Genomic DNA, 25,991 nt, shown 5'->3' on the forward strand with positions numbered 1-25,991 from the left:
ATCAGGCCCACCAAAAGGCCCCCACATCTATTATATATAAAATCTTGAAAACATTATATATACTGTTATCTTCTTCCATAACTCACCACTGGACGGGTCCACCAAACACCCACTGTCTGTCCTCCTGTCACCTCTGTCACTCCTGTGTCTGCCGCACCCACTGCCCTAGAAGAGTGGTCCACAACTCCGGTCCTCAGGGCCCACTAACAGGCCAGACTTTAAGTATTACCTTGGGGAGATGCAGACTAGAGTACTGCAATCACTGAGCAGCAAATGATATCACCTGGGATGTATTTCAGTTATCTTGCAAACCTGGCCTGTTAGTGGGCCCTGAGGACCAGGGTTGAGGACCACTGCCCTAGAAGATCCAGCCCGCCCTGAGTGAGATTGAGTGCGCTGATGTCTGATGTTATTGTACACACAGCAATTACATGAGGGACTTTCCTAGGAGGAGACGCTCCGCCGCCTCATACTCATCAGTTTGCACTATGGGCGGCAGTATGAGATGGGGAAATGCCTCCCGTAATGCCCTGCAAACTGATGACACACGAAACTGCTGGAAAACTAATCTTGGGAGTCAATTTGCTGCCCCTCTCAACCTTCTGCCTGGGTCCAGTGGGACCCATGGTAGGGCCGGCCCTAATTGTCAAGCCATCAAATGGCTGGTGTCATAACTGACCATATGTGCAACACCATCGCATATTGGCCGATTCATCAGAAACCAGCGGACATTCGGCCCGTGTGTACAGCAGCCTGTTCAACAGAAGCTGCTTTTATCAAATGGGCATGCTGGAAAACCAGCATCCGATCACCGCTTGCAACCAATGGCTGTGAGCGCCGCTCATTATGTTCTGCCTGTTGTGTATCTGAGACAAAAAGTAAAGAGCAATCTTCCTAAAGGGAAACAAACAGCACATTCATTTAAAAGAGAAGTATGGGGTTCTTTTTTTTCTGAATCATACTTACCAAGGTGGAAGCAGCATTGGTCCGATACTGCATCTGTCCCCCACTGGCACTAACACTGAGAAGGGGGCACGCTGTGGGCACTCTACATTGAAGGGGGCATGCTGTGGGCACGCTACATTGAAGAGGGCATGCTGTGGTCACTCTGCATTGAAAGGGGGCACGCTGTGGGAACGCTGCATTGAAGGGGGCACGCTGTGGTCACTTTACATTGAAGGGGGCACGCTGTGGTCACTTTACATTGAAGGGGGCATGCTGTGGTTACTCTACATTGAAGGGGGCACGCTGTGGTCACTCTGCATTGAAAGGGGGCACGCTGTGGTCACTCTACATTGAAGGGGGCACGCTGTGGGCACTCTACATTGAAGGGGGTACACTGTGGTCACTCTACATTGAAGGGGGCACGCTGTGGGCACTCTGTATTGAAGGGGGCACACTGTGGGCACTCTGCATTGAAGGGGGCATGCTGTAGTCACTCTGCATTGAAGGGGCACGCTGTGGGCACTCTGCATTGAAGGGGGCACGCTGTGGTCACTCTACATTGAAGGGGGCATGCTGTGGTTACTCTACATTGAAGAGGGCATGCTGTGGGCACTCTACATTGATGGGGCACGCTGTGGTCACTCTACATTGAAGAGGGCACGCTGTGGTCACTCTACATTGATGGGAGCACGCTGTGGTCACTCTGCATTGAAGGGGGCACACTGTGGTCACTCTACATTGAAGGGGGCACACTGTGGTCACTCTACATTGAAGGGGGCACACTGTGGTCACTCTGCATTGAAGGGGGCACGCTGTGGTCACTCTACATTGAAGGGGGCACACTGTGGTCACTCTACATTGAAGGGGGCACACTGTGGTCACTCTACATTGAAGGGGGCACACTGTGGTCACTCTACATTGAAGGGCCACGCTGTGGGCACTCTGCATTGAAGGGGGCACGCTGTGGGCACTCTGCATTGAAGGGGGCATGCTGTGGTCACTCTACATTGAAAGGGGGCATGCTGTGGACACTCTGCATTGAAAGGGGGCAAGCTGTGGGCACTCTGCATTGAATAGGGCACGCTGTGGTCACTCTACATTGAAGAGGGCACGCTGTGGGCACTCTACATTGATGGGAGCACGCTGTGGTCACTCTACATTGAAGAGGGCACGCTGTGGGCACTCTACATTGATGGGAGCACGCTGTGGTCACTCTGCATTGAAGGGGGCACGCTGTGGTCACTCTACATTGAAGGGGGCACGCTGTGGTCACTCTACATTGAAGGGGGCACGCTGTGGTCACTCTACATTGAAGAGGGCATGCTGTGGGCACTCTACATTGAAGGGGGCACGCTGTGGTCACTCTGCATTGAAGGGGGCACGCTGTGGGAACGCTGCATTGAAGGGGGCACACTGTGGTCACTCTACATTGAAGAGGGCACGCTGTGGGCACTTTACATTGATGGGGGCACGCTGTGGTCACTCTGCATTGAAGAGGGCACGCTGTGGTCACTCTGCATTGAAGGGGGCACACTGTGGTCACTCTACATTGAAGGGGGCACACTGTGGTCACTCTGCATTGAAGGGGGCACGCTGTGGTCACTCTACATTGAAGGAGGCACACTGTGGTCACTCTACATTGAAGGGGGCACACTGTGGTCACTCTACATTGAAGGGGGCACACTGTGGTCACTCTACATTGAAGGGGCACGCTGTGGGCACTCTGCATTGAAGGGGGCACGCTGTGGGCACTCTGCATTGAAGGGGGCATGCTGTGGTCACTCTACATTGAAAGGGGGCATGCTGTGGACACTCTGCATTGAAAGGGGGCAAGCTGTGGGCACTCTGCATTGAATAGGGCACGCTGTGGTCATTCTACACTGAAGAGGGCACGCTGTGGGCACTCTACATTGATGGGAGCACGCTGTGGTCACTCTACATTGAAGAGGGCACGCTGTGGGCACTCTACATTGATGGGAGCACGCTGTGGTCACTCTGCATTGAAGGGGGCACGCTGTGGTCACTCTATATTGAAGGGGGCACGCTGTGGTCACTCTACATTGAAGGGGGCACGCTGTGGTCACTCTACATTGAAGAGGGCATGCTGTGGGCACTCTACATTGAAGGGGGCACGCTGTGGTCACTCTGCATTGAAGGGGGCACGCTGTGGGAACGCTGCATTGAAGGGGGCACACTGTGGTCACTCTACATTGAAGAGGGCACGCTGTGGGCACTCTACAATGAAGGGGGAACGCTGTGGTCACTCTGCATTGAAGGGGGCACGCTGTGGTCACTCTGCATTGAAGGGGGCATGCTGTGGTCACTCTGCATTGAAGGGGGCACGCTGTGGTCACTCTACATTGAAGAGGGCACGCTGTGGTCACTCTACATTGAAAGGGGCACGCTGTGGTCACTCTGCATTGAAGGGGGCACGCTGTGGTCACTCTACATTGAAGAGGGCACGCTGTGGTCACTCTACATTGAAAGGGGCACGCTGTGGTCACTCTGCATTGAAGGGGGCACGCTGTGGTCACTCTGCATTGAAGGGGGCACGCTGTGGTCACTCTACATTGAAAGGGGCACGCTGTGGTCACTCTGCATTGAAGAGGGCACGCTGTGGTCACTCTGCATTGAAGGGGGCACGCTGTGGTCACTCTGCATTGAAAGGGGCACGCTGTGTTCACTCTACATTGAAGAGGGCACGCTGTGGGCACTCTACATTGAAGGGGGCACGCTGTGGTCACTCTGCATTGAAGGGGGCACGCTGTGGTCACGCTGCATTGAAGGGGGCACGCTGTGGTCACTCTGCATTGAAGGGGGCATGCTGTGGTCACTCTACATTGAAGAGGGCACGCTGTGGGCACTTTACATTGATGGGGGCACGCTGTGGTCACTCTGCATTGAAGGGGGCACACTATACTTTGATTACTGAAGGCTCCTTTCACACTTTTGTGACCTCAAAGTCATGCAATTTTTTGCTGTGTTGTTTTGCCGCAAAGCAATGCCGATTACATTTTTCTGTCTGCGCCCCCCCCCCATAAATTTTGAGCACCAGCCGCCACTGGTTTTCATTCTCCTCTGACTGTTCTATGAGGCTGCAGGACTCCTGACCCTTTGTTTGGACAGTGCTGATTGGCCCTGTGCTGATCATATGCACCCTCCCAAGAAAAAAAAAAACTCTCCAGCAATACACAGCAAACTGAGCATGTGCAGAGTGAAACCAAAGGCTTTATACTATCAGGAGATGGATTGGGGACAGTGGAAGAAGGGGAGGATCAGATAAGACAGGATCAAACAGCCTTTTTACACAATGTGGGGGATTAACCCCTTAGGTTCCAGTGAGTATACCAAGCATGCTTTACTGCATATACAGACTCATTTTACTGTTGTGGTTTTAGTTAGTAACACTTTAAATCGGTGGGTTTAGTTCCACTTTGTTTTACTCTAAAAATAGATTGAATGTAAATGCATATATTATTTTATTATGTACTGGAAGGTGTTCTAATTATCAGCTGTGTGAGGTTCCTATGAGTCGATGCCCTCATTGCTCCCAGATCACTCAGCTATGAAAACACAGCGCTGCTGCCAGACTCAGACTGACTAAGATTTCAAAACAAGTGGGCGTATCCTGCTATAACCACTCCCCTCCTTAATGTTGCCGCAAACACCCGGCTTCTCGTGAAGGGGGCGTGACGCCTCCTGCCAAGGCCGCCTTATGCTAAATCAGCCGAGCCAATGAGGCGCTGCGGGTCACGCCCCCTCTCCGTCGTGCCGACCGCTGTAGGTGGTTACCATGACACTGACGTTGTGTGCGGGCGGGCGCTGCGCAGACTCAGTGGGAGTTTTGTCAAGATGGCGGCGGGGCCAGTGAGGAGGCAGAGCTGGGAGATGCTGTGAGGCAGTCAGAGAGGCAGACCGCGGACACAGGCAAGACGACCGCTACCGGAGGAAGGGGGGCCGAAACGACGGAACATTCGGGGACACGGAGTGACAGGAACTCAGCACACGCCGCTACACCCGGGGAGGCCGCCGGACAGTGCGGGACACATGAGCCCGAGCAGTCCCCGGGATCTACCGGCGGCGGAGGAAGAGACAGCCGGGAGCCCCTGAGGGCCGGGAGAGGGGCCCCTGACGGGCCGGCCTCAGGATGAAGTTCGCCGAGCATTTGTCCGCTCACATCACCCCGGAGTGGAGGAAGCAGTACATCCAGTATGAGGTGAGAGTCCTGGGGTGTCCCCATCTCAGGGTGTCCCCATCACAGGGTGTCCCCATCACAGGGTGTCCCCATCACACACAGCACTGCGTCAGGGAGCAGCCCACTGATGGAGTGCAAGCTCTTTGGATAAGGCATTCCTGTACATAGGTTATAATGATGGTGTCACCCCCCCTCCCCCTCTATGTACAGCACAGAGGGCACCAGGAATACCCAAAAACTTCATCTCATGACACTTCTCTCCAGTACTCCTGAGGAGTGACTTCATTCCAATTACTGGTCCTGTCCGATCGTTACTACCGGCAACCGCTCCACTCCTCTGCTGGTCTATGACTGGCTCCATCCTTTCCCGTCACTGGTCCTGTCTGATCGTTACTACCGGCAACCGCTCCACTCCTCTGCTGGTCTATGACTGGCTCCATCCTTTCCCATCACTGGTCCTGTCTGATGGTAACTACTGGCAACCGCTTAACTCCTCTGCTTTTCTATGACTGGCTCCATCCTTTCCCATCACTGGTCCTGTCTGATCGTTACTACCGGCAACCGCTCCACTCCTCTGCTGGTCTATGACTGGCTCCATCCTTTCCCGTCACTGGTCCTGTCTGATCGTAACTACCGGCAACCGCTCCACTCCTCTGCTGGTCTATGACTGGCTTTGTCCATTCCCATCACTGGTCCTGTCTGATCGTTACTACCGGCAACCGTTCCACTCCTCTGCTGGTCTATGACTGGCTCCAACTATTCCCATCACTGGTTCCATCCGATCGTTACTAGCGGCAACCGCTCCACTCCTCTGCTAGTCTATGACTGGCTCCATTCATTCCCATCACTGGTCCTGTCTGATCGTAACTACTGGCAACCGCTCCACTAATCTGCTGGTCTGTGACTGGCTCCATCCATTTCCATCACTGGTCCTGTCCAATTGTTACTACCGGCAACCGCTCCACTCCTCTACTGCGCTCAGTTAAAGGATGCTAGGAGGATAACCACTTTATTCTTCCTTCCAGACCACTGTGCTCATTTATTGGTTGCTACAGGCAACCATATCACTTTAGCACCTTTTAGATTGGTTGCCATAGGCATTCCCCTTCATTCTAGCCCTATTTAGATTTGTTGCTACACTTTGTTCTTGCCCCATTTAGACTGGTTGCTATTGACAACCTCTTTGCATTTGTCACTTTTCAATTGGTTGCTTTAAGCAACTGCTTTAATATTCCCCATTTAGATTGGTTGCTGTAGACAACTGCTTTGCACTTGTCAGATTTAGATTGGTTTGCGATAGCCGGCTGGTTGCTCTAGACATCCGCATTGCGCTTGTCCCGTTTAGACTGGTTGCTCTAGACAACCGCATTGCGCTTGTCCCGTTTAGACTGGTTGCTCTAGACAACCGCATTGCGCTTGTCCCGTTTAGACTGGTTGCTCTAGACAACCGCATTGCGCTTGTCCCGTTTAGACTGGTTGCTATTGACAACCGCATTGCGCTTGTCCCGTTTAGACTGGTTGCTATTGACAACCGCATTGCGCTTGTCCCGTTTAGACTGGTTGCTATTGACAACCGCATTGCTCTCGACCCCGTTTAGACTGGTTGCTATTGACAACCGCATTGCGCTTGTCCCGTTTAGACTGGTTGCTATTGACAACCGCATTGCTCTCGACCCCGTTTAGACTGGTTGCTATTGACAACCGCATTGCTCTCGACCCCGTTTAGACTGGTTGCTGCTGACAGCTGCTTTGCTCTTGCCCTGTTTAGACTGGTTGCTGCAGGCAACTGCTTTGTTCTTGCCCTATTTAAATGTCTGATTTTTATTTTTTGGCTGCTTTGGATAACTGCTTCATCTTTGCCTCATTTAGATCACTGCTCCCATTTGATGACTGCTATGGGTAACTCTGCTACCCTTTGCTCTGGCTTTGTTTTTCCCCAGGTTTAGATCAGGTCAGTCAGAGGAGACAGGAGAACCTGGGGTGACAGGACCCAGTGGCAGTGCTGTGACTTGTAGTTCTACACTAGCTTGAGAGCCATCAGATGAGTTTATTCCAGACAGACGTGTTCTCATTTGATGCTGGAGAGCTGCTGGTGACTATATACACTGGTCAGGCTGCTTTCATTGTGGAAGGTAGAATTAGACTGAGATGTGTGTATTGAGGGCTCACAGATCATCAGCCCATCTCATCCATGGATTTGGCATGGCTCAGATAATGGGCTCCCCTCACAAAGCTCACACACCAGCAGGGTTCCTGTTTTTCAGAAAAGTGATACATTTTTTTTGTCCATGAGATGGAGAAATGAGTCACATGGCTAGAATAAGGATCTTACCACTTTGTGAATGGAGCAGAATGTGTATGATTGTCACTCCTCCATCCACAGACCTCAGTGCCCTATTTGCCATCTTTTGGCCATATGCAGATCTTTGTATATCCGTGCTTTGTATATAAGATAATGACTCCTCTCCACCCTCAGCACAGCGTGCCTCTGTCATGTCCTCACGCTGCACCTGCCTCGAGTCAATTATTAGCAGTTCTGGTTTTATTTGTCTCCACTTTGCCGTATGTCCCTGAGTACATTGTACAGCCCTCTGCCTTCTGTGATAGACAAAGAAACGGGAAATAGTTTACTTACCGATTGTCACAACTTCAGTGTCACTTGCTTGAAAATAGCCCTTAGTAGAGTTGTAATGTAATTACACACTTTGAGAAGGACATGTAGAGATTAGTAACAATCCGATTATCACAGCACCTAATCGGCCAATGTAGACACAGAGGGAGAAGGGTGACAGCTTGATAACATTCTGAACCTTGTGATAGGGACATTTGCCTTGTGTTTGTTTAGCTGAATCAGCACATAGGAATAAAGAGGACATAAGATGGTCTGGAAGGTGTCGCCCTTAAATGTGGGTGTCCTTGTCCCTAAAGTATATTATCAGGCATGTACATATAAATGATAGGTTAGTATATAGGTCAGGCTTTTATTGTTGGGGCAGTGACAGGTCACAGAAATCCTATGACCAGTCCATCCTGTTCCTGAGTTTGAACAGATCTGTCAATGTTTGCTTCCTGATTGAAGAGTGACTGACCAAAGCAGGCAGTGATCCTCCAATGTCTGCCATCTATATGAAGGGATTGTGTTTGAAAAGGTTACCTACATCTAGAACAGTCTTTCTCAACCAGTGTTCCTCTTGAGGGTTCGGGGGGTTTCTTGACCAATGGTGAAATAATCTCATATCTTTACTGACCTCCAATGCACAGGGGACACTTCTGCACTGACCGCCAATTGGGGGTGGGGCACCATTGCTTTGAATCTAGGAGCCAGCTAATAAAGTTAGGAGCCAGTTTGTGTGCGTGGAGATGTGTATTGCAAACAATGTCTTCATGCGTAGGCGCCCCAACATGTGCATTTAAATTTGTACATGCGTATATGTGGAAGTAAGTGTGTTTCAATCTTTTTTTCTGGATTAGGGGTGGTTTTTATGTGCTTGGGTGTAACTTTAATTTTTTACAATTAACCACTTAGGGCTCTTTCACACACTCTGTCCGTCAAACGGACTCCGCTTTTCTCAGCGGGGGATCGATCCGCCGATCCCCCGCTGAGCAAAGGGGTGACAGCTGTGTCTCCGCGCTGTGTGCGGAGACACAGCTGTCAGTTCCCAATGCATCTCTATGGGGGAAATTGGATGGGAATGGACCGTCGCTGGACGGATGGAAAATAGGGTTTCCGTCCGTCAAGATTTGACGGATCGGGTCGGATGTCAGCGGACATGTCTCCGCTGACATCCGATGCCCCATAGGAATGCATGGGGGGACCGAACCGTTCAGATCCGCTAAAAAAAAATGAACAGGCGGATCTGAACGGGTCCGCCTGTGTGAAAGGGGCCTTAAGCCCGGGAGGATTTGGCTGCTCAAAGACCAGACCCTATTTTGCGATTCGGCACTGCGTGACTTTAATGGACAATTGCGTGGTCGTGCGACGCTGTACCCAAACAAAATTGACGTCCTCCCCCCCCCCCCCCCCCCCACAAACAGAGCTTTCTTTTGGTGGTATTTGATCACCTGTGCGATTTTTTTTTTTTTTTTTTTTGCGCTATAAACAAAAAAAGAGCGACAATTTTGAAAAAAATAACAATATTTTTCACTTTTTTTTAATATAAAATTCTCAAAAAAATGTAAAAATCAAATTTTTTTTTTTAACATTTTAGGTCAATTTGTTTTCTGCTACATATGTTTTGGTAAAAAAAAAATCGCAGCAGTGATTGGTTTGCGCAAAAGTTATAGCATTTACGAGCTACGGGAAAGACTTGTCATTTTTTTTTTTATTTACTAGTAATGGCGGCCATCTGCGATTTTTGCGCGACATATTTTTTTGCGTGACAGATCGGACCCCTGACTGACATTTTTGACACTTTGGGAGTACCAGTGACATTACTACTGTAATCAGTGCTATAAATATGCACTGTTACTGTCAAAATGACACTGGCAGGGAAGGGGTTAACTTTATTGGTGATCAAGGGGTTAAGTGTGTCCCTAGGGGCGTGATTCTAAGTGTGGGTGGGCGTGGCTTGTGATGTAATCACAGAGACATACGATCCTACATAGCAGGATCACATAGCCTCTGTGCTTACATCAGGGAGAATGACAGGTGGCTTTGTTTACATCAGCCATCTGCCTTTCTCCCTCTGCAGTGGGAGATCGCGAGTGGCCGGCGGACATCGGATCGGGTCACTCGAACGGGGATCTCAGTGAACCAGCGGAGGTGGGAGCGCGCCTCTGGCGGCGTGCGCTCGCCCCCCACAGGCGGCTGAGCGAGTGACCTATACCTACGTCACTTTGCCCAGCAGCGGCTGCCTGCCGCAGTATATCTGCGGTGGGCGGTCATTATGTGGTTAAAAACCATTTTTTTTTTTTTACATCACATAGTGGGAAAAAGTCCCCTGTGATGATTTTTTGGTGACAAGGTCTCTTTAATGAGACATGTAGGGTCTTTTAATCTCCCCTGTGCTCCACTGAATGTAAATTAAGTGCAGATTACAACTGCATTATGTTATTTCCTGGCCATGCTGGCTGGGGAAACTGTCAACGGGGACCAGGAAGTGACGTCATACATGTCGCTTCCAGGTCAGGAACAAGATGGGGATGAGAGCGGATATGTTTGCTCTCTTCCCTTCCTCTTCCATTCCACTTCCATGGGGCCTCCGCAGGTGGGCAAGCAGAGGACATTCGCACCTTACCTGCGTGTGTGTAAGCAATCGGGCTGCAGCAGAGTCGCCCAAATGCTTCCACCTGACAAGTGAGCCCTGCTGCTTACCGGGTCACTACTATACTGACCACCAATGCGGGGGGGGGACGGTAGGTTTGGGGCAGTACTATGGTATGGTAACCACCAATGCGCGCGGACACTTCTTCACTAAAGCACTTGTGTTGGGGAATACTAAATTTCTCTTTCGTTCATTGACGGACACAGCACCTGATCTTATTAACCATTGGGTTATACTGCCCCCTACAGGTGTAGGACACTAGGCAGGAAAAAAGTCTCTCTACGCCCATGGGAGTCTCTCTCTGCTATAGGTACTCAGTTTTTTTTTCTGCCTAGTCAGGAGTAAGGACCTAGTTCCTTGCTGGGATCTTTAGTCCTAGCAATTTTTTCTCTTTAGATAGAAATCTTTCCCCTGTTTGTAGATCTAACAGGAAAAGAAAACAATCAACTGACGGACTGGGCAACAGGCTGGATAATCTAGATCCAATGGTCACCCCAGTCTGGCCAGCATGCGTGTGCGCAGGCCTCAGCTCTGTGCTAGGTTGGCTGCTACATAGCCCCACCAGAGGGGGGCTGGCCGTTGAGTTAAATACCTCGTAAGGATGCATACGACCGGGTCTCGGTCCGAGTCGCAGCATTCCTCCTGGCCAACAGCCCCCCCCCCCCCATTTTGATGGAGAGGGGTTCTGTCTGGAGCAGTGCCCGCCTGGTTCCTGGTATGGTGAGTAGCTGTCCCCCCTCTCCCCTGGAGGGTTTTGGTCCTTAGGACAGTCAGACCCCTTGGTTCCTCTCCTTTCCGTCATCTGTCCCCGCCTATCCTACCCCCCCCCCCCCCCCCCTGAATAATGCTGGGGCTGTGTGGGTGTTCTGGTCTACTCCTGGGGTGGGGGCAAGACACTGTGCTGGTGATGGGTTGGTAGGGTGCGCCGCCAGCGACTGGATGATTGGCTGTGCGGGGGGGGGGGGGGGGGGTGTACTGACGGTGGTCCTGGAGTCCTTTGTGTCCCGGGTGGAGGTGGTTTTCGGGCAATGGGCTAAAAAAAAGCACCCCTGCCTCATCTGTTTTATCAGATGAATCTGATTGGTCCGCCGCGTACTTGGGTCTCCCTGCTTGGTCTGCATCTTCTTTAGATAGAAATACATGTATTTCTACGTGAAGAAAGGTGCTATCATACCAGCATGAATCAGTTATGTGAAATACTTTGATCAATATGTACTTTATGAAATTTTTCCAATAAATCTTATGTGCAGCAATCCCTGTGGACTGTTTCTATATACAGCCGGTAGGACGGCCTGATTGCTTTTGTACTGAAGCAAGTACTGCTGTTCGCCACACCTGAGGTTGAAAAAAATAAATATATATAGCGAGTAATCCGCTTAGCAACATCGACAGCTTCAGTCTTATAATGCAGTTATTACATTTTGTAAATTTTTATGCGCAAAAAAAATATCTATACCTGTAATAAAGAGAGGTCATCATCCAGAGAGAAAGTAAAATGTACGTATATAGCTGGTAAAGTGAGGATGCAGATGTATGCTTTAAATGTAGTATAAAGGGTAAGTAGAGAGGAACTGAAACAACCATCCCTACATCATGTATTGTTGCATTGTCTGGCTGTGTTATCTCTGTGTATTAAAGCGGAGTTCCGGGCACAAAATCTATATTTTTTTTTTTTTTTTTGTGCCTGTCCCCTTGTTCCCCTTCACCTGAAAAGGAATTGGATAGTTAGGTTTTTTTTTTTTTTTATTTACTCACCTTGTAATTGTAGATCGAATATACTCACCTAGTCTTCACTTCCTCCCTCTGTGCCGCGGCTCCGCCGTCACTTCCGGGCTTGCACTGATTCCTGGGAGCTGAACGTCATCGCTCCCAGGAATCAATGCGACGGCACCGGCCCCGCTCGTCACTTCCGGGCGACGCATTCCCCTGCTAAACAGCTTCTGGGCATGCCCAGAAGCTGTGGAGGAATGCGGCGCCGCACCGGAAGTGACGAGAGGGGCCGGTGCAGGCGCATTCTGGGAGAAGAAGACGCGGAAGAAGACGCCGAAGAGGACCGCGCCGGCTTCAGCTGCCCACAAGAGAGATGGAAACGCTGTGGAAGAAATTTTATAAGTGAGTATTTCTTCTAAAAGGTAAGTGCGAACCGGGACAGATCAGAGGCTAGCCATTGTGGAATGTGCTAGCCCTGACTGTCCCGGGGGTATGTTTGTTGAAAAATGATTTCTGTGCCCGGAACTCCGCTTTAAGGTGAGTATTATCTAGAACAGTGTTTTTTTTTCAACCTTTTTTCAGTCAAGGCACCCTTTAAAATCCTGCACATTCTGGAGGAACCCCATTTTAAAATATAAAACACTAAACTATACGTTTTACATGTGTATATAAAGTGTAGCTCTATAAAATGATACAGATTGGCAAAAAGTGTTGTATAATAAAAATCATAAACACAATTGATCATATAAAGTGTCTATGGAAAAAAGAACTGTATTGATTCCAGTGAATAAGATAGCAAATTCCATAAGAAAGGCACCACAAGTCCCAGCATGCGTAGGAGAGACTGTCTTCCAAAATCCCTTGTGTGTAAACACCAACGCTGAAAAGAGTTGCTGCTTACCAGAATCAAATGGCTTCCAATTTAATGGAAAATCCTAAAGCGCTTTGGGGAGATGTGATTCCCAGTACTGTTTATTCTGGCATGCTTCCAATCCATATATCGCTCCTGGTGTACCTAAAATAGATGCGAGGAATCGTAGTGTAATCTAGTTTTATCGATACCATTTTATTAAATACAAAAAGTGCATTCACATTTAAATTATAAGAACCGGCATGAAAAGGATCCAAAACATAAGCTGCAGCATGAATTCCACACGAGTGTGCAGATCACGCCTGGTCCTGCCCAATGCGTTTCGTCGTATGTTTGACGTCAGGGACACTTTTTGCAATTTTATAGCATTGCATTTATGTACACATATTATTTAGGGTTTTTGTCTATTGGCCCATGCTAGCAGCTGTTTTTTTATCACTTCTTTTTGTTTCACTTTAATTTATCTAGCGCAGATTTTTTGGAAAGTTTTACATATTGCAGCAGTTTTAACACACGTAGGACATGCAAAGTTAGAGGTGATCTATTCCTCCACCTTTGCACTCTAGTACTAAATACTACAGTAAACCCCTGCTCCATCGCGGTTCAGTTTTTGCGGTCCTGGTATATTGCGTTTTTTTTTTTTTTGTTTTTTTTGTTATTTTACTATATAAATCATTAAAAATGAAATATTTTTGTGTTTTCCATAGCTCTTGCTATGTCTCTCAGTATCTTTTATGTGTTTAAATGAGTTTCTATTGTTTTAAAAGTGTGTTTAAAGACCTTTAAAATGCTTTTACACGTACAGTGACAGTAAAAAAAAACATGCCTACGATTCATTTTAATAGGGGTTTTCTATTTCGCGGATTTTCACTTTTCGCGGCTGGGTCCGGAACGTAACCCCCGCAATGGAGGGGGGTTTACTGTAGTGTAACTTTTTTCTCTTCTCCCTCAGTTTTTCCCCATCTTTCTACACAATTTTGGGGCAGTTTTTGGCACCTCTAAAGAACCCAGATGGAACCTCAGGGTGCTGTGGAACCCTGATTAAAAAAAGGCTGGAATACTGCAACACAAGAAATTCATGTTGCCTCTTCAAAGGCATTGCCTTGCCCTGAATGTGGCGCCTCTCCTGGAGAAAGGAGTTTCTTTATTTATGTTTTTTTGCCAAGGCACCCCTGTTGAACCTAGAAGGCACCCTGGTTGAAAAAGGCTGATTTAGAGGACCCTATAACTGTCTTAGTGTAACAAGTATTCAGTGACTCGGTTAATAGAGATTTCCTAATGTGTACAAATCGCTAGTTGCCCCTCTTCTTGACTATATCCTAATCATACTGGGGGGGTTGATGTCGGAAAGGGTGTCATTTTAAAAAATGCAAAGCATTGGGAAACAAAGTGTGTATATAGATGTGTAGCCAGAAACTGGCATTGGCTCCTGCTTGAGCACCTAGTCCTTCCCGGGCAAAGATATAACATTTGCTAAAACCCAGGCTTGTTTCTGTATCTCAGCACCTGTTGTTCTGGCCAACCCATAAACAGGCTCAATAGTTAAGCATCAGGTTTAACATTTCCTGTATTTAATTATCAATGCTAAATATACATAGCATTTTAAGGATTATGTTATCCCTGCCTGTGCCTTGTGCAAAGATGTTCTCAAGGAATGTAACACCTTGTTTGATTATGGATTTACATGAGCCGTATTTTGTTCTAAAGCAATAACTGTGATTGTGTATATGCCACATAAAGCTGAACTCTGGGGAAATGTAAAAAACTACCCTTGCAATGGGGATTCCCCTGCAATTTAACCACTTAAGTCCCGGAAGATTTTACCCCCTTCCTGACCAGGGTTTTTTTTTTTGCGTTTTTTTTTTTTTTTTTGCAAAAATAACAATATTTTTCACATTTTTTTATATGAAATTCCCAAAAAAAAATGTAAAAATCAAAATTTTTTTGACATTTTCAGCCAATTTGTTTTATGCTACATATGTTTGGTAAAAAAATCGCAAAAAGCGTATTTTGATTGGTTTGCGCAAAAGTTATCGCGTTTACTAACAAAGGGAAAGATTTTTGTCATTTTTGGTGGGTTTTTTTTTTTTTTTTTAACCAGTAATGGCGGCGATCTGCAATTTTTTTTTTTCCTTTTTTTTTTTTTAATGCGAGACTGCGACATTGCCTGACATTTTTGACACTTTTGGGGTTACCAGTGACATTACTGCAGTAATCATCAGTGCTATACATATGCACTGTTACTGTAAAAATGACACTGGCAGGGAAGGGGTTAGCTGTATTGGAGAGGGAGGGGTTAAGTGTGTCCTAGGGGCGTGCTTCTAACTGTGATGGGACATGTCTACTATTGTAAAAACAGAGATCAACGGTTCTACATAGTAGAACCGTCTGATCTCCATTTTTACACAGGGGAAAATGACAGGCGGCTTGTTTACATAAGCCGCCCGCCTTTCTCCCTCTCTACCGACGATCGTAGTGTGACCGGCAGACATCGGGTCCGCCGGTCACACACGCGGACTCCTCAGTGAACAAGCCGGGACGCGTGCTCGCCCGCTATTGGCTCACAAGCCGGTCACAGGCTAGTGACGTATATATACGTCACTTTGCCTGGCCGGGGCTGACCGCCGCAGTATATCTACTTGCGGCGGTCGGCAAGTGGTTAAAGAGGAAGTAAAGCGTCCTCTGCAACTTGTACCTATAGGTAAGCCTATGATAAGGCTTACCTATAGGTAATGTAAATATCTCCTAAACATGCACCGTTTAGGAGATATTTACTTTGCAGGCAGCCAGTGACATCACGTGCACATGGGCTCTGAAGGAATGGCCGCCCAAGCCGTTCCTTCAGAGCCCTGTGCCGTAAACGGCGGCTCCTGTGCGCATGCGCGGGAGTGACATCATTGTGTCCCTGGCCAATAAGATGGCCGGAGGATGCAACCCCAGAAGGAAGACGGCTGAACATGTCGGCCGTGTTACCAGTGAGCGGGCGGCGCTGCGAGGGCTTCATTCATTCCTTTAGGGTGTAATATGTTACTAACTGAGCACTAACGTGTGTTAAAGGACATAAAACACAAGACAAAATGCATGACAGGGACAGCGGAGAGCTGTGAACCTGGCTTTAACACCTTATGCTGGCTCGAAATTCGGCTGGTTCAGCAGGGAGTGGTCAAATTTTGAGTCATGTATGGGCAGGCTAATTTACAAGTCGATCTGTTAATCAACTTTTGTGTACAACTGGCCTGTCAGGTCTTTCCTGAATGATCAGTGCCGTCGGCTGTAGCCACCAACGCTGATCATTGAGTTCTGTGATGGGGAAGTCTCTGTTGTCAGAATACAATACCACAGCAGGAGTGATTTCCCCATTCAGCTTGAATGTGATAGGCCCCTTTCACACAGGCTTTCCGATCAGGTCTGCCTGTCAGATTTTCAGGTGGACTGATTGGATGCTCCATGTACCTCCTATGGAGCAGCGAATGTCAGTGGTGACATCTCCGCTGACACCCGCTGCTCTGCGATCCAATATGGTCCGTGAAATCCATCCGCCTGAAGGATCAGATCGGCTAAAAACGGACAGGCGGTCTGTTTTCATCTGATCTCCCATAGAGGAGAGCGGGAAATCTGACAGGTCTGTCTCTGCAAAGTAAGCGGAGACAGAGCTGTCATGTCATCTGCCTGCTCAGCAGGGATCGGTGGATCATACAAGTTAGAACATACAGAAAGTACATGAGTAGTTAACCACTTGCCGACCGCCGCAAGTACATATACTGTGGCGGTCAGCCCCTCACAGGCAAAGTGACGTATGGGTACGTCACTAGCCTGTGAGGCTCTGTGGAGCGAGCGCGTGCCGCTGGAGGCGCGCTTCCGCTCGGTCACGGAGCGTGTGTGCCCGGCGGACCCCCATCGTCCGTGACAGCGGGAGAAAGGCAGGCGGCTAATGTAAACAAGCCGCCTGTCATTCTCCCCTGTGTAGGAATAGTGATCATACGGTTCTACTATGTAGGACCATTGATTACTGTTCCTACAGCTCAAGCCACAGCCAATCACAGTAAGAATCACGCCCCTAGGGACACAAACCACCCCTCCCTCTCAAAAAAAGTTAACCCCTTCACTACCAGTGTCATTTTACAGTAACAGTGCATATGTATAGCACTGATTACTGTAGTAATGTCACTGGTAACCCCAAAAGTGTCAAAAATGTCAGTCAAGGGTCCGATCTGTCCGCCCCAATGTCGCAGTACCGCAAAAAAATCGCAGATCGCCGCCATTACGCATAAAAAAAAAAAACAACAAAAATAACAAAAATCTTTCCCTTTGTTAGTAAACGCGATAACTTTTGTGCAAACCAATCAAAATACGCTTTTTATTTTTACCAAACACATGTAGCATAAAACAAATTGGCCGAAAAAGTTAAATTTTTGATTTTTACATTTTTTTGGGAATTTCATATATAAAAATGTGAAAAATATTGTTATTTTTGCAAAATTGACGCTCCTTTTTTTGTTTATAGCGCATGATCAAAAAATCGCACAGGTGATCAAATACCACCAAAAGAAAGCTCTGTTTGTGGGAAAAAAAGGACGTCAAATTTGTTTAGGTACAGAGTCGCACGACCGCGCAATTGTCCGTTAAAGTCACGCAGTGCCAAATCGCAAAATACCCCCTGGTCAGGAAGGGGGTAAAATCTTCCGGGGCTTAAGTGGTTAACGGATACCAAATAGAGAAAGCAAAATAAAGGCCACATCTCAATGAGGATACAGCATCAGCTCTTTTTTTTTTCCGTTCAGCTTGCTGATTGAACAGAAAAAAATAAATGGTGTATGGGCCTTATTGTATGGATCATATCTAAGTATATGGTATTGCAGACATTAAATTTGTTATTGTCTACCCCGTGACACCCTAAATGCATAATTTTCATCTGTAAATGATGTAATGAATTTTCTTTTTCTCCCTCATGAATTTACAAATGCCAGTCCTGTTTGCTGTGTACTCGGCGTTTGGCAAACCGCCATTTTCCTGTGTATTTAGACACTTCGTTTTCATAAGGGTCACATTTCTTAGGTTCGGATGTTAAACTGAGACTAATTGTTAGCTGTCCAGCTATGAAATGATTAGTGAAGAATGCTATTTTACATTCTCTTGTCCCTGAGTGTTCTTTGTATTGCCTGAATCAGAACTGACATAAAAATAAGAGCAACAGGCTGTTCCCTTTGTGGCGGTGCCGTCCTGCAGCGCATATGAAGATATCCGTAGATGTGGATTGTGATAATGTTCTGATGCAGGGATAAATATGCAGAAGAGGGGCACTGACTGCTGGGCTCCCCCAGCGTTACATGATATTTCTGAATGAACCTTTCTCTAAATATTTATTTTATGGTACACTTGGGATGCACATAAAAGTAGATATTTCCATTCCCCTGTGGCAAAATGAAATAACCCAAGCTATTAATTTTGCGGTCCCACATTAAACGAGAATGGTATCCTTTCCATATTGCTGGATGTGGCCGGGTTCTTCATCATAGCTGTCATGTTTATTAATGGGATCTATGTCAGGAGCAGGAAGGAGCGCAGCACAGAACTCAGCATTTGTCTTTGTGTTTTAGCCCTGCACCTTCCACCTATAGGAGCCATTAATGTAATCAGACTGTCCAGAGGGTCAGAGATAATTGGGCATCCCCCATTCTCCTTGCAAATCTTCTCCATTCTGAAATAGCAGGACATGATGTGACTTGCTTGAATGAAGCTGCTGTTGCTAATCTGGGGCACTGCTTGGCGTATTCATGCCCTCCCTGTTTACTTGGAAAAATAGCTTCCTGCTTCGGAGTGTCCTGAATAGGCAATATTTTATCTATTCATTTGAAGACTAATGAGCTTCGCAGGGGGAAATATGCATTGTCTGAGATTGCAGTTTGTTCAGAAAGGTGTGGCTTTAATGGGCATGAACAGAATTATTGAGTGCTTTATTTTTACTGCTGGGATGCTGCCTGGAGTCAAGTGTCATACTGGTGCGCACTTGGCGTAGTGCTGTGTTTAGAGGGAGTGCCGCTCCTTTGTTGCTCTTGCATCTAATTTGAAGGCCACGTCTCCCATTATCCTTTTAAGCCATTGTTTCCATTATGATTTCCAGTTAGTGCTTTTTAGGTACTCTTATGTGCAATCAAAATGGCTTGATGTCCTTTTGTATGATCACCTGTATGGGTTTTTTTTTTTTTTGTAGTAATATTTTATTTTTCAGTACTATGGTTATCTACAGGTTTGTGTTTATTTCCTGTTTATTTTTTCCACTTTTTTTTTTTTTTTTTTTTCCACCTTGACTATGCTCAGTGTACTGCACTGGTTAAGCTAAAATAGCTTGTAAAGTAGTTTCTAAGTGGCAGATTAAGTTGCAAAGGCAGCGGATGGGAGCGTTTGCTTTGCATGCCAGTTTTGTGATGCTTTGCTTCACGCTGGCAGCAAAAGCTATCGCTCCTGACAAATTCTGTGGGTAGTAAGCCTGCTGAATGTTACACATTCACCACCTGTCAAATACCTTTTGGTGGAGCAGTTTTGACCCAGAAAAATAAATGCAGTTGGCTTGGTATGGGGGGAATAGGTTGTTCTATAAGGTTCACATATAATTTTAAGAATCGCACTCTTGTGATGCGGCGTATTACCCCAAATCACAATATTGTGCGTTTTCATATATTAACCACTTCAGCCCGGAAGGATTTGCCCCCTTCCTGACCAGGCCCTATTTTGCTATTCGGCACGGCGTTACTTTTGCGTGGTCATGCGACGCTGTTCCCAAACAAAATTTACGTCTTTTTCCCCACAAATAGAGCTTTCTTTTGGTGGTATTTGATCACCTGTGCAATTTTTATTTATTTATGCACTATAAAGAAAAAAAGAGCGACAATTGTGAAAAAAAAACTATTTTTCACATTCTGCTATAGGACATTCCCCAAAAAATTAAAAAATCAAAGTTTTTTTAACATTTTAGGCCAATTTGTTTTGTGCTACATATTTTTGGTAAAAAAAAAAAAAAAAATTGCAGTAAGCGTATTTTGATTGGTTTGCGCAAAAGTTATCACGTCTACTAACTAAGGGAAAGATTTATGTGATTTTTTTTTTTATAGTTTTTTTTTTTGTTTTGTTTTTTTAACTAGTAATGGCAGCAATCTGCGTGTTTTTTTTTTTTTTTTTTTTTGCACAACTGCGACATTGCGGCGGACAGAACGGAACCCTAACTGACATTTTCTGACGCTTTTGTGGGTATCAGTGACATTACTACAGTAATCAGTGCTAAAAATATGCACTTACTGTAATAATGCCATTAGCAGGGAAGGGGTTAACCCTGGGGGTGATCAAAGGGGTTAATGTATGCCTCTATGCTTACTAACTGTGTGTGTGTGTGTGTGTGTGTGTGTGGGGGGGGGGGGGGGGGGTTCTGTGATAGGCACAAACAGATCGCAGCTTCAGCTTAGCTGAAACTGCTAATTTGTCCTTGCCTGTCTCAGAGAAGATCCGCCTGTTTTGTTTACATAAGCAGGTGGGTCTTCTCTCCGTTTACCGGACGATCGCGGGAGAAAGGCAGCGGGACACAGCGGGAGCGCGCCGCCAAGACCACTTGCACTCCAGTCACATAGTACTACGTGACTGGATGCAGCCGAGCCGCAGTAATATTAATGTGGACGGTTGGCAAACCGTTAAAACATTGTGGTGCCATTTATTCACAATAACACCCCAGTGTACTTTAAGTAGTTCTAAAGCCGAAACATTTTTTTACCTTAATGCAGTCCTTGCATTAAGGTAAAAAATGTTTTATTACAGGTTTTTATATAGCGCCTTCAAATTATGCAGCGCTTTACATACAGTGCATCCAGAATGTATTCACAGCACTTCACTTTTTCCACATTTTATGTTATAGCTTTATTCCAAAATGGATTAAATTCATTATTTTTCTCAAAATTCTACAAACAATACCCCATAATAACATGAAATAAGTTTGTTTGAAATCTTTGTTAACTTATTAAAAATAAAACACGAAAAAATCACATGTACATAGGTATTCACAGCTCTTGCCACTCAAAATTTAGCCCAGGTGCATCCTTTTTCCACTTATCATCCTTGAGATGTTTCTATATCTTGATTGGAGTCCACCTGTGGTAAATTTTAGTTGATTAGACATGATTTGGAAAGGCAAACACGTCTATATAAGGTCCCACAGTTAACAGTGCATGTCATAGCACAAACTAAGCCATGAAGTCGACGAACGACTTGTCTGTAGACCTCTAAGACAGGATTTTAGCGAGGTACAGAAAAATTTCTGAATCATTTAAGGTCCCAATGAGCACAGTGGTCTCCATCATCCATAAATTGAAGAAGTTTGGAACCACCAGGACTCTTCCTAGAGTGAGCGCCCCCCCCCCCCGGCCAAACTGAGTGACTGAAGGACTCTCTGACCATGAGAAACAAAATTCTCTGGTCTCATGAAACAAAGATTGAACTCTTTGGCCTAAATGCCAAGCGTCCTGTCTGGAGGAAACCAGGCATCACTCATCACCTGGATACCATCTTTACAGTGAAGCATGGTGGTGGCAGCATCATGCTGTGGGGATGTTTTTCAGCGGCAGAAACTAGGAGACTAGTCCGGAATCGAGGGAAAGATGAAAGCAGCAATGTACAGAGACATCCTTGATCAAAACCTGCTCTAGAGCACTCTGGATCTCAGACTGGGGCAAAGGTTCATCTTCCAACAGGACAACGACCCTAAGCACACAGCCAAGATGACAAAGGAGTGGCTACGGGGCAACTCTGTGAATGTCCTTGAGTAGCCCAGCCAGAGCCCTGATTTGAAACCTGTTGACCATCTCTGGAAAGATCTGAAAATGGCTGTGCACCGACACTCCCCATCCAATCTGATGAAGCTTGAGAGGTCCTGCAAAGAATGGGAGAAACTGCCCAAAAATAGGTGTGCCAACAAGCTTGTAGCATCATACTCAGACTTGAGGCTGTAATTGGTGCCAAAGGTGCTTCAACAAAGTAATCATGTGTACCAATTATATTATGTTTTATATTTGATTTGCCTCAAGTCCCATGACCTATATATCTTGTATGGCTGATTTAAAGACCTGGAGTTGCTTTAGTTCCCAAAAGTACATTTTAACATATGTTTAAAGTGTTACTAAACCCACAGCAGTAAAATCAGTCTGTATATGCTGTAACGGATACTTGTTATACTCACTGTGGAACCCTAAGGGGTTAATCCTGCACATTGTGTAAAAGGCTGTTTGATCCTCCTCCTCCTTCCGCTGTTAGCTCTCCATCTCCTGATAAGACAGAGCCTTTGGAGTCACTCTGCACATGCTCAGTTTGGTGAGTATTGCTAGAGTTATTTTTTCTCTTGGGAGGGTGCACATGATTGGCACAGGGTCAATCAGCACTGTACAGACAGAGGATGAGGGTTCCTGCAGCCTCATAAGGCAGTCCGAGGACAAAGAAAACTCCTCCTAAAAGCTTTAACCAGACACTGATAGAAGTCACAAGACTGCTATATACTGCTGATGAGAAAAGGTATTTAGCAGTTTATATTTACTAAAATGATTGCATTTCCATGTTCTGTGTACTGCGGGAGAGCAGATACAGTGAATGCAGGTCCTGGCTTTAGTAACACCTTTAAAGAGGAAGTAAACCCTCCTCTAACTTGTACCTATAGGTAAGCCTATGATAAGACTTACCTATAGGTACTGTAAATATCTCCTAAACCTGTACCGTTTAGGAGATATTTACCTTACATGCAGCCAGTGACGTCACTGGCGCATGCGCTCTGAAGGAACGGCCGCTGGTGCTGTTCTTTCAGAGCTCTGTGCCGTGACCGTCGGCTCGCGTGCGCGGGAGTGACGTCACCGCGGCTCCGGCCAATCAGATGGCCGGATGCCGCTATCCCGGAAGACTGGCGGCTGGACATGTCGCCCGTCATACAGGTAAGCGGGCGGCACGGTGGGGGCTCGTTCTAAGGTAAGTATTTCATAATGAGCTAGTATGTGGTGCATACTAGCTTATTATGTGTTTCCCTTTCAGGTTGCAAAAAAAAATAAATAAAATTTTACGGGTTTACAACCTCTTTAAATAGTGAAAAAAACGTCTTCCCTTTATTAGCCTTTGACAGATAAAATTGTGAAGTAAATGGAGAATTGTTGATTCATTGAATAGTTTGCTCCAGCTTTTTCAGACACATTTGGGGTTGAATTCTAAGTAAGATCCTGAATTTGTTATTTTGAATGACCCAACTAACGAAATAAAAAATTAGATGCGTCAACAGGAAACCTGCAGAATGTGCACACTCATCAATAGGCAGTTGTTTGGACACTGTGCAAATATGCACTTAAAACTTCGAAGCAATTGCTGCATAGTATTTTTAGATTTTTGCTCTGTTAAACTTTCAGCATGTTTTAGCTGCACACCTTCAGCTCAACAAAATAAACATTCCCCAGGAAGCCATTTCTTAAAGTGTATGTCCAAGCACTGAGCAGAACTTGTTAAGGCATTTTTGTGTGCGTTTTAGTCCCGGTTCACGCTTATGTGATGCGGGAACCCTGCGAATCTAGTGCAGCTTCCCGCATCGCATTCCCAGGGCAGGTCACACTGCCATATGCCAATCGCTGGGGGTGTCAATTCAAAGTTAACGACACCCCCAGATCAGTTCACATATCGCAGTGCAAACTGACATTCGGACATGAATCGGATCCCAAAAGTGTGAACCACCATGCAATCCTATTCTGGTGCAGACCCAAAAAATTATTCTATATTCTATATTCTACCTGGAAAAAAAAAGCAAATGTACTTCTTCGATTAACTGGCATTAGGCAACAAGAAAATTAGCGCTTAGATGTGAACAGACATAATTTAAAACCATTGCATTCCTAATGTTTAGCATTGTGCAGTGTATGGGAGTTTATTGCCTCTGGCTTTTGCATTCAGCGCTGCTTCTCCAAAATTTCGGAGAGCTTTTGTAGTGAGTTCTTCATTGGTAAAATTTAAAGAGGGTCTGCACAGTCTATTAGCTTGGAGCAGCAGTGTTTTGCCATCCTAGGTTATGGGGCTGTGTGTTTGTATTGACACACACAACATAGGGAAATATCACTTTAGTTGCGTCTGGGAGCGCACACCCGAGAGTGACTCTGTGAAACACCCTGCATCAAGTCAAGCCGCCCTAAAGGTTGTGCAGCGATCATGGCACCAGCTTAAAGTGGTTCTAAAGACTCAAGGTTTTTTTCCTTTGTGCATTCTATGCATGAAGGAAAAAACATTCTGTGTGCAGCGCCCCCCCATCCCTACCTGAGCTCCTTCTGATTTAGTGATGTTCACGATACCCTCAGCTTTTCTGGGGCTCTCCCTCCTCATTGGCTGAGACAGCAGGGGTGCCAATTGGCTCCCTCCCACTACTGTCAATCACAGCCAGTGAGCCCATGAGGGGAGGGGGGCGGCGCTGTGTCTTATGGATGCATAGAGCAGCGGCTCGGGAGTGAGCGTGCAGTGGTGCCCGCAGGGCAAGCAGCACTGCCTCAAAGGGGAGGAGTCTGGAGCGCCGGTGGGGGATCAGAAAAGAGGATTGCAAAACCACTGCACAGAGCAAATATAACATGTTTGTTATTAAGAAAAAAACAAAAGAAAAAAACCCGAAGCTTTAATACCGCTTTAAGCTGGAGCAAAAAGGCAAAGCTTAAAAGATGAAGCTGCATACCAAGTGTTTAACCCCTTTGTGCTGGGAAGCAGTGTGGCTTCTCGTTTTTTTTTTTTTTTAGCTGGCGATTCTGTGTTTTTTAAAATTAATCCTAGTGGCTAACTGCTGGATTGCTTTTACAAGTGACAGGAGGGTCCCCTTCCTGCTGCCTTTTATTGCTTTCCCAGGCTCACCCGTCCCACAAGGGAACCCGGGATTGCAGCCTGCCCCAATCATCTCTATGGTCTAAGAAACCAGAAGTGACGGTATTTTGTCACTTCCAGTTTTGCCAGGTGTCAGGTGTAAACAAACCATTAGTGGTTTGTAAAAGACATCAGTTCATACTGATATTGGTGGGATCTGAAGACTTTAAGGGCAGAGGAGACTTCTGGAGTCTAATAGACCTGTCACTGCCTATTGTTATCATAAGTGATGTTTACATTTCCTAGAATAACAATAAGTGATATATATAAAAAAAAAAATAAGTCTAAGGCTGCATTCACATGTCAGCTTATAATCGCGGGCAGAACCGCTGCGGTTCCTCCCACTATTCGGAGATTTATTGCAAATCGCGGGACGCCTAGCGTTGCCCGTTGATTTGCAATAGCCCCCCAAACGCAGAGCGATGTTGCCGCGATTTACGCCCGCCGAATCGCGGCAACATTGCGCAAACAAAATCGCGGGACGCAATACGCTCCAAAGAAGCTCTTGTACTTTTTGGAGCGTATTGCGTCCCGCGATTTTGTTTGCGCGATGTTGCCGCGTTTCGGCGGGCGTAAATCGCGGCAACATCGCTCGGCGTTTGGGGGGCTATTGCAAATCAACGGGCAACGCTAGGCGTCCCGCGATTTGCAATAAATCTCCGAATAGTGGGAGGAACCGCAGCGGTTCTGCCCGCGATTATAAGCTGACATGTGAATGCAGCCTTAGCCCCGGTTCACACTTGTGCGAGTGCCGGGTTCGCATGTAATGTCGGAGCGCACTGCTCCTTCACTACATGCGATCGGCTGTGCGGTGCGAGTTTAGCCATACACTTTGTATGGCTAAATTCGCACCGCAGCAAACACGCACAGGGACCCTTTTTGGAAGCCGCATCAGGATCGGATCGCACAGCGGTTCACACTTGTGCGATCCGATCCTGTGCGAACTGCACGATCGCACTGCGATTTGCGATCAAACTGGGGGTGTCGTTAAGATTACATTGACACCCCCAGCGTATTGCATATGGCAGTGTGAACTGCCGGGGGTGCGTGTGCGATGCGGGAACAGGCTGCGAATTCGCAGCCTTCCCGCATCGCATAAATGTGAACC

General features: G+C 46.6%; 1 protein-coding gene across 1 annotated transcript in view; it reads left to right on the forward strand.

Annotated features, from left to right (window-relative positions):
• Nucleotides 1-4,766: 4,766 nt before the first annotated feature.
• XPR1 (xenotropic and polytropic retrovirus receptor 1) overlaps nt 4,767-25,991 on the forward strand; it is a 298,966-nt gene continuing 277,741 nt past the window's right edge. Inside the window, exon 1 of the mRNA XM_082264780.1 lies at nt 4,767-5,161. Within this exon, the coding sequence (XP_082120906.1) occupies nt 5,093-5,161 (69 nt within the window). The 5' untranslated portion in view covers nt 4,767-5,092. The remainder of the gene's footprint in view (nt 5,162-25,991) is intronic.

This window comes from Pelophylax lessonae, assembly GCF_965119305.1.
Source record: "Pelophylax lessonae genome assembly, chromosome: 8".
In the NCBI taxonomy this organism is placed as follows: Eukaryota; Metazoa; Chordata; class Amphibia; order Anura; family Ranidae; genus Pelophylax; species Pelophylax lessonae.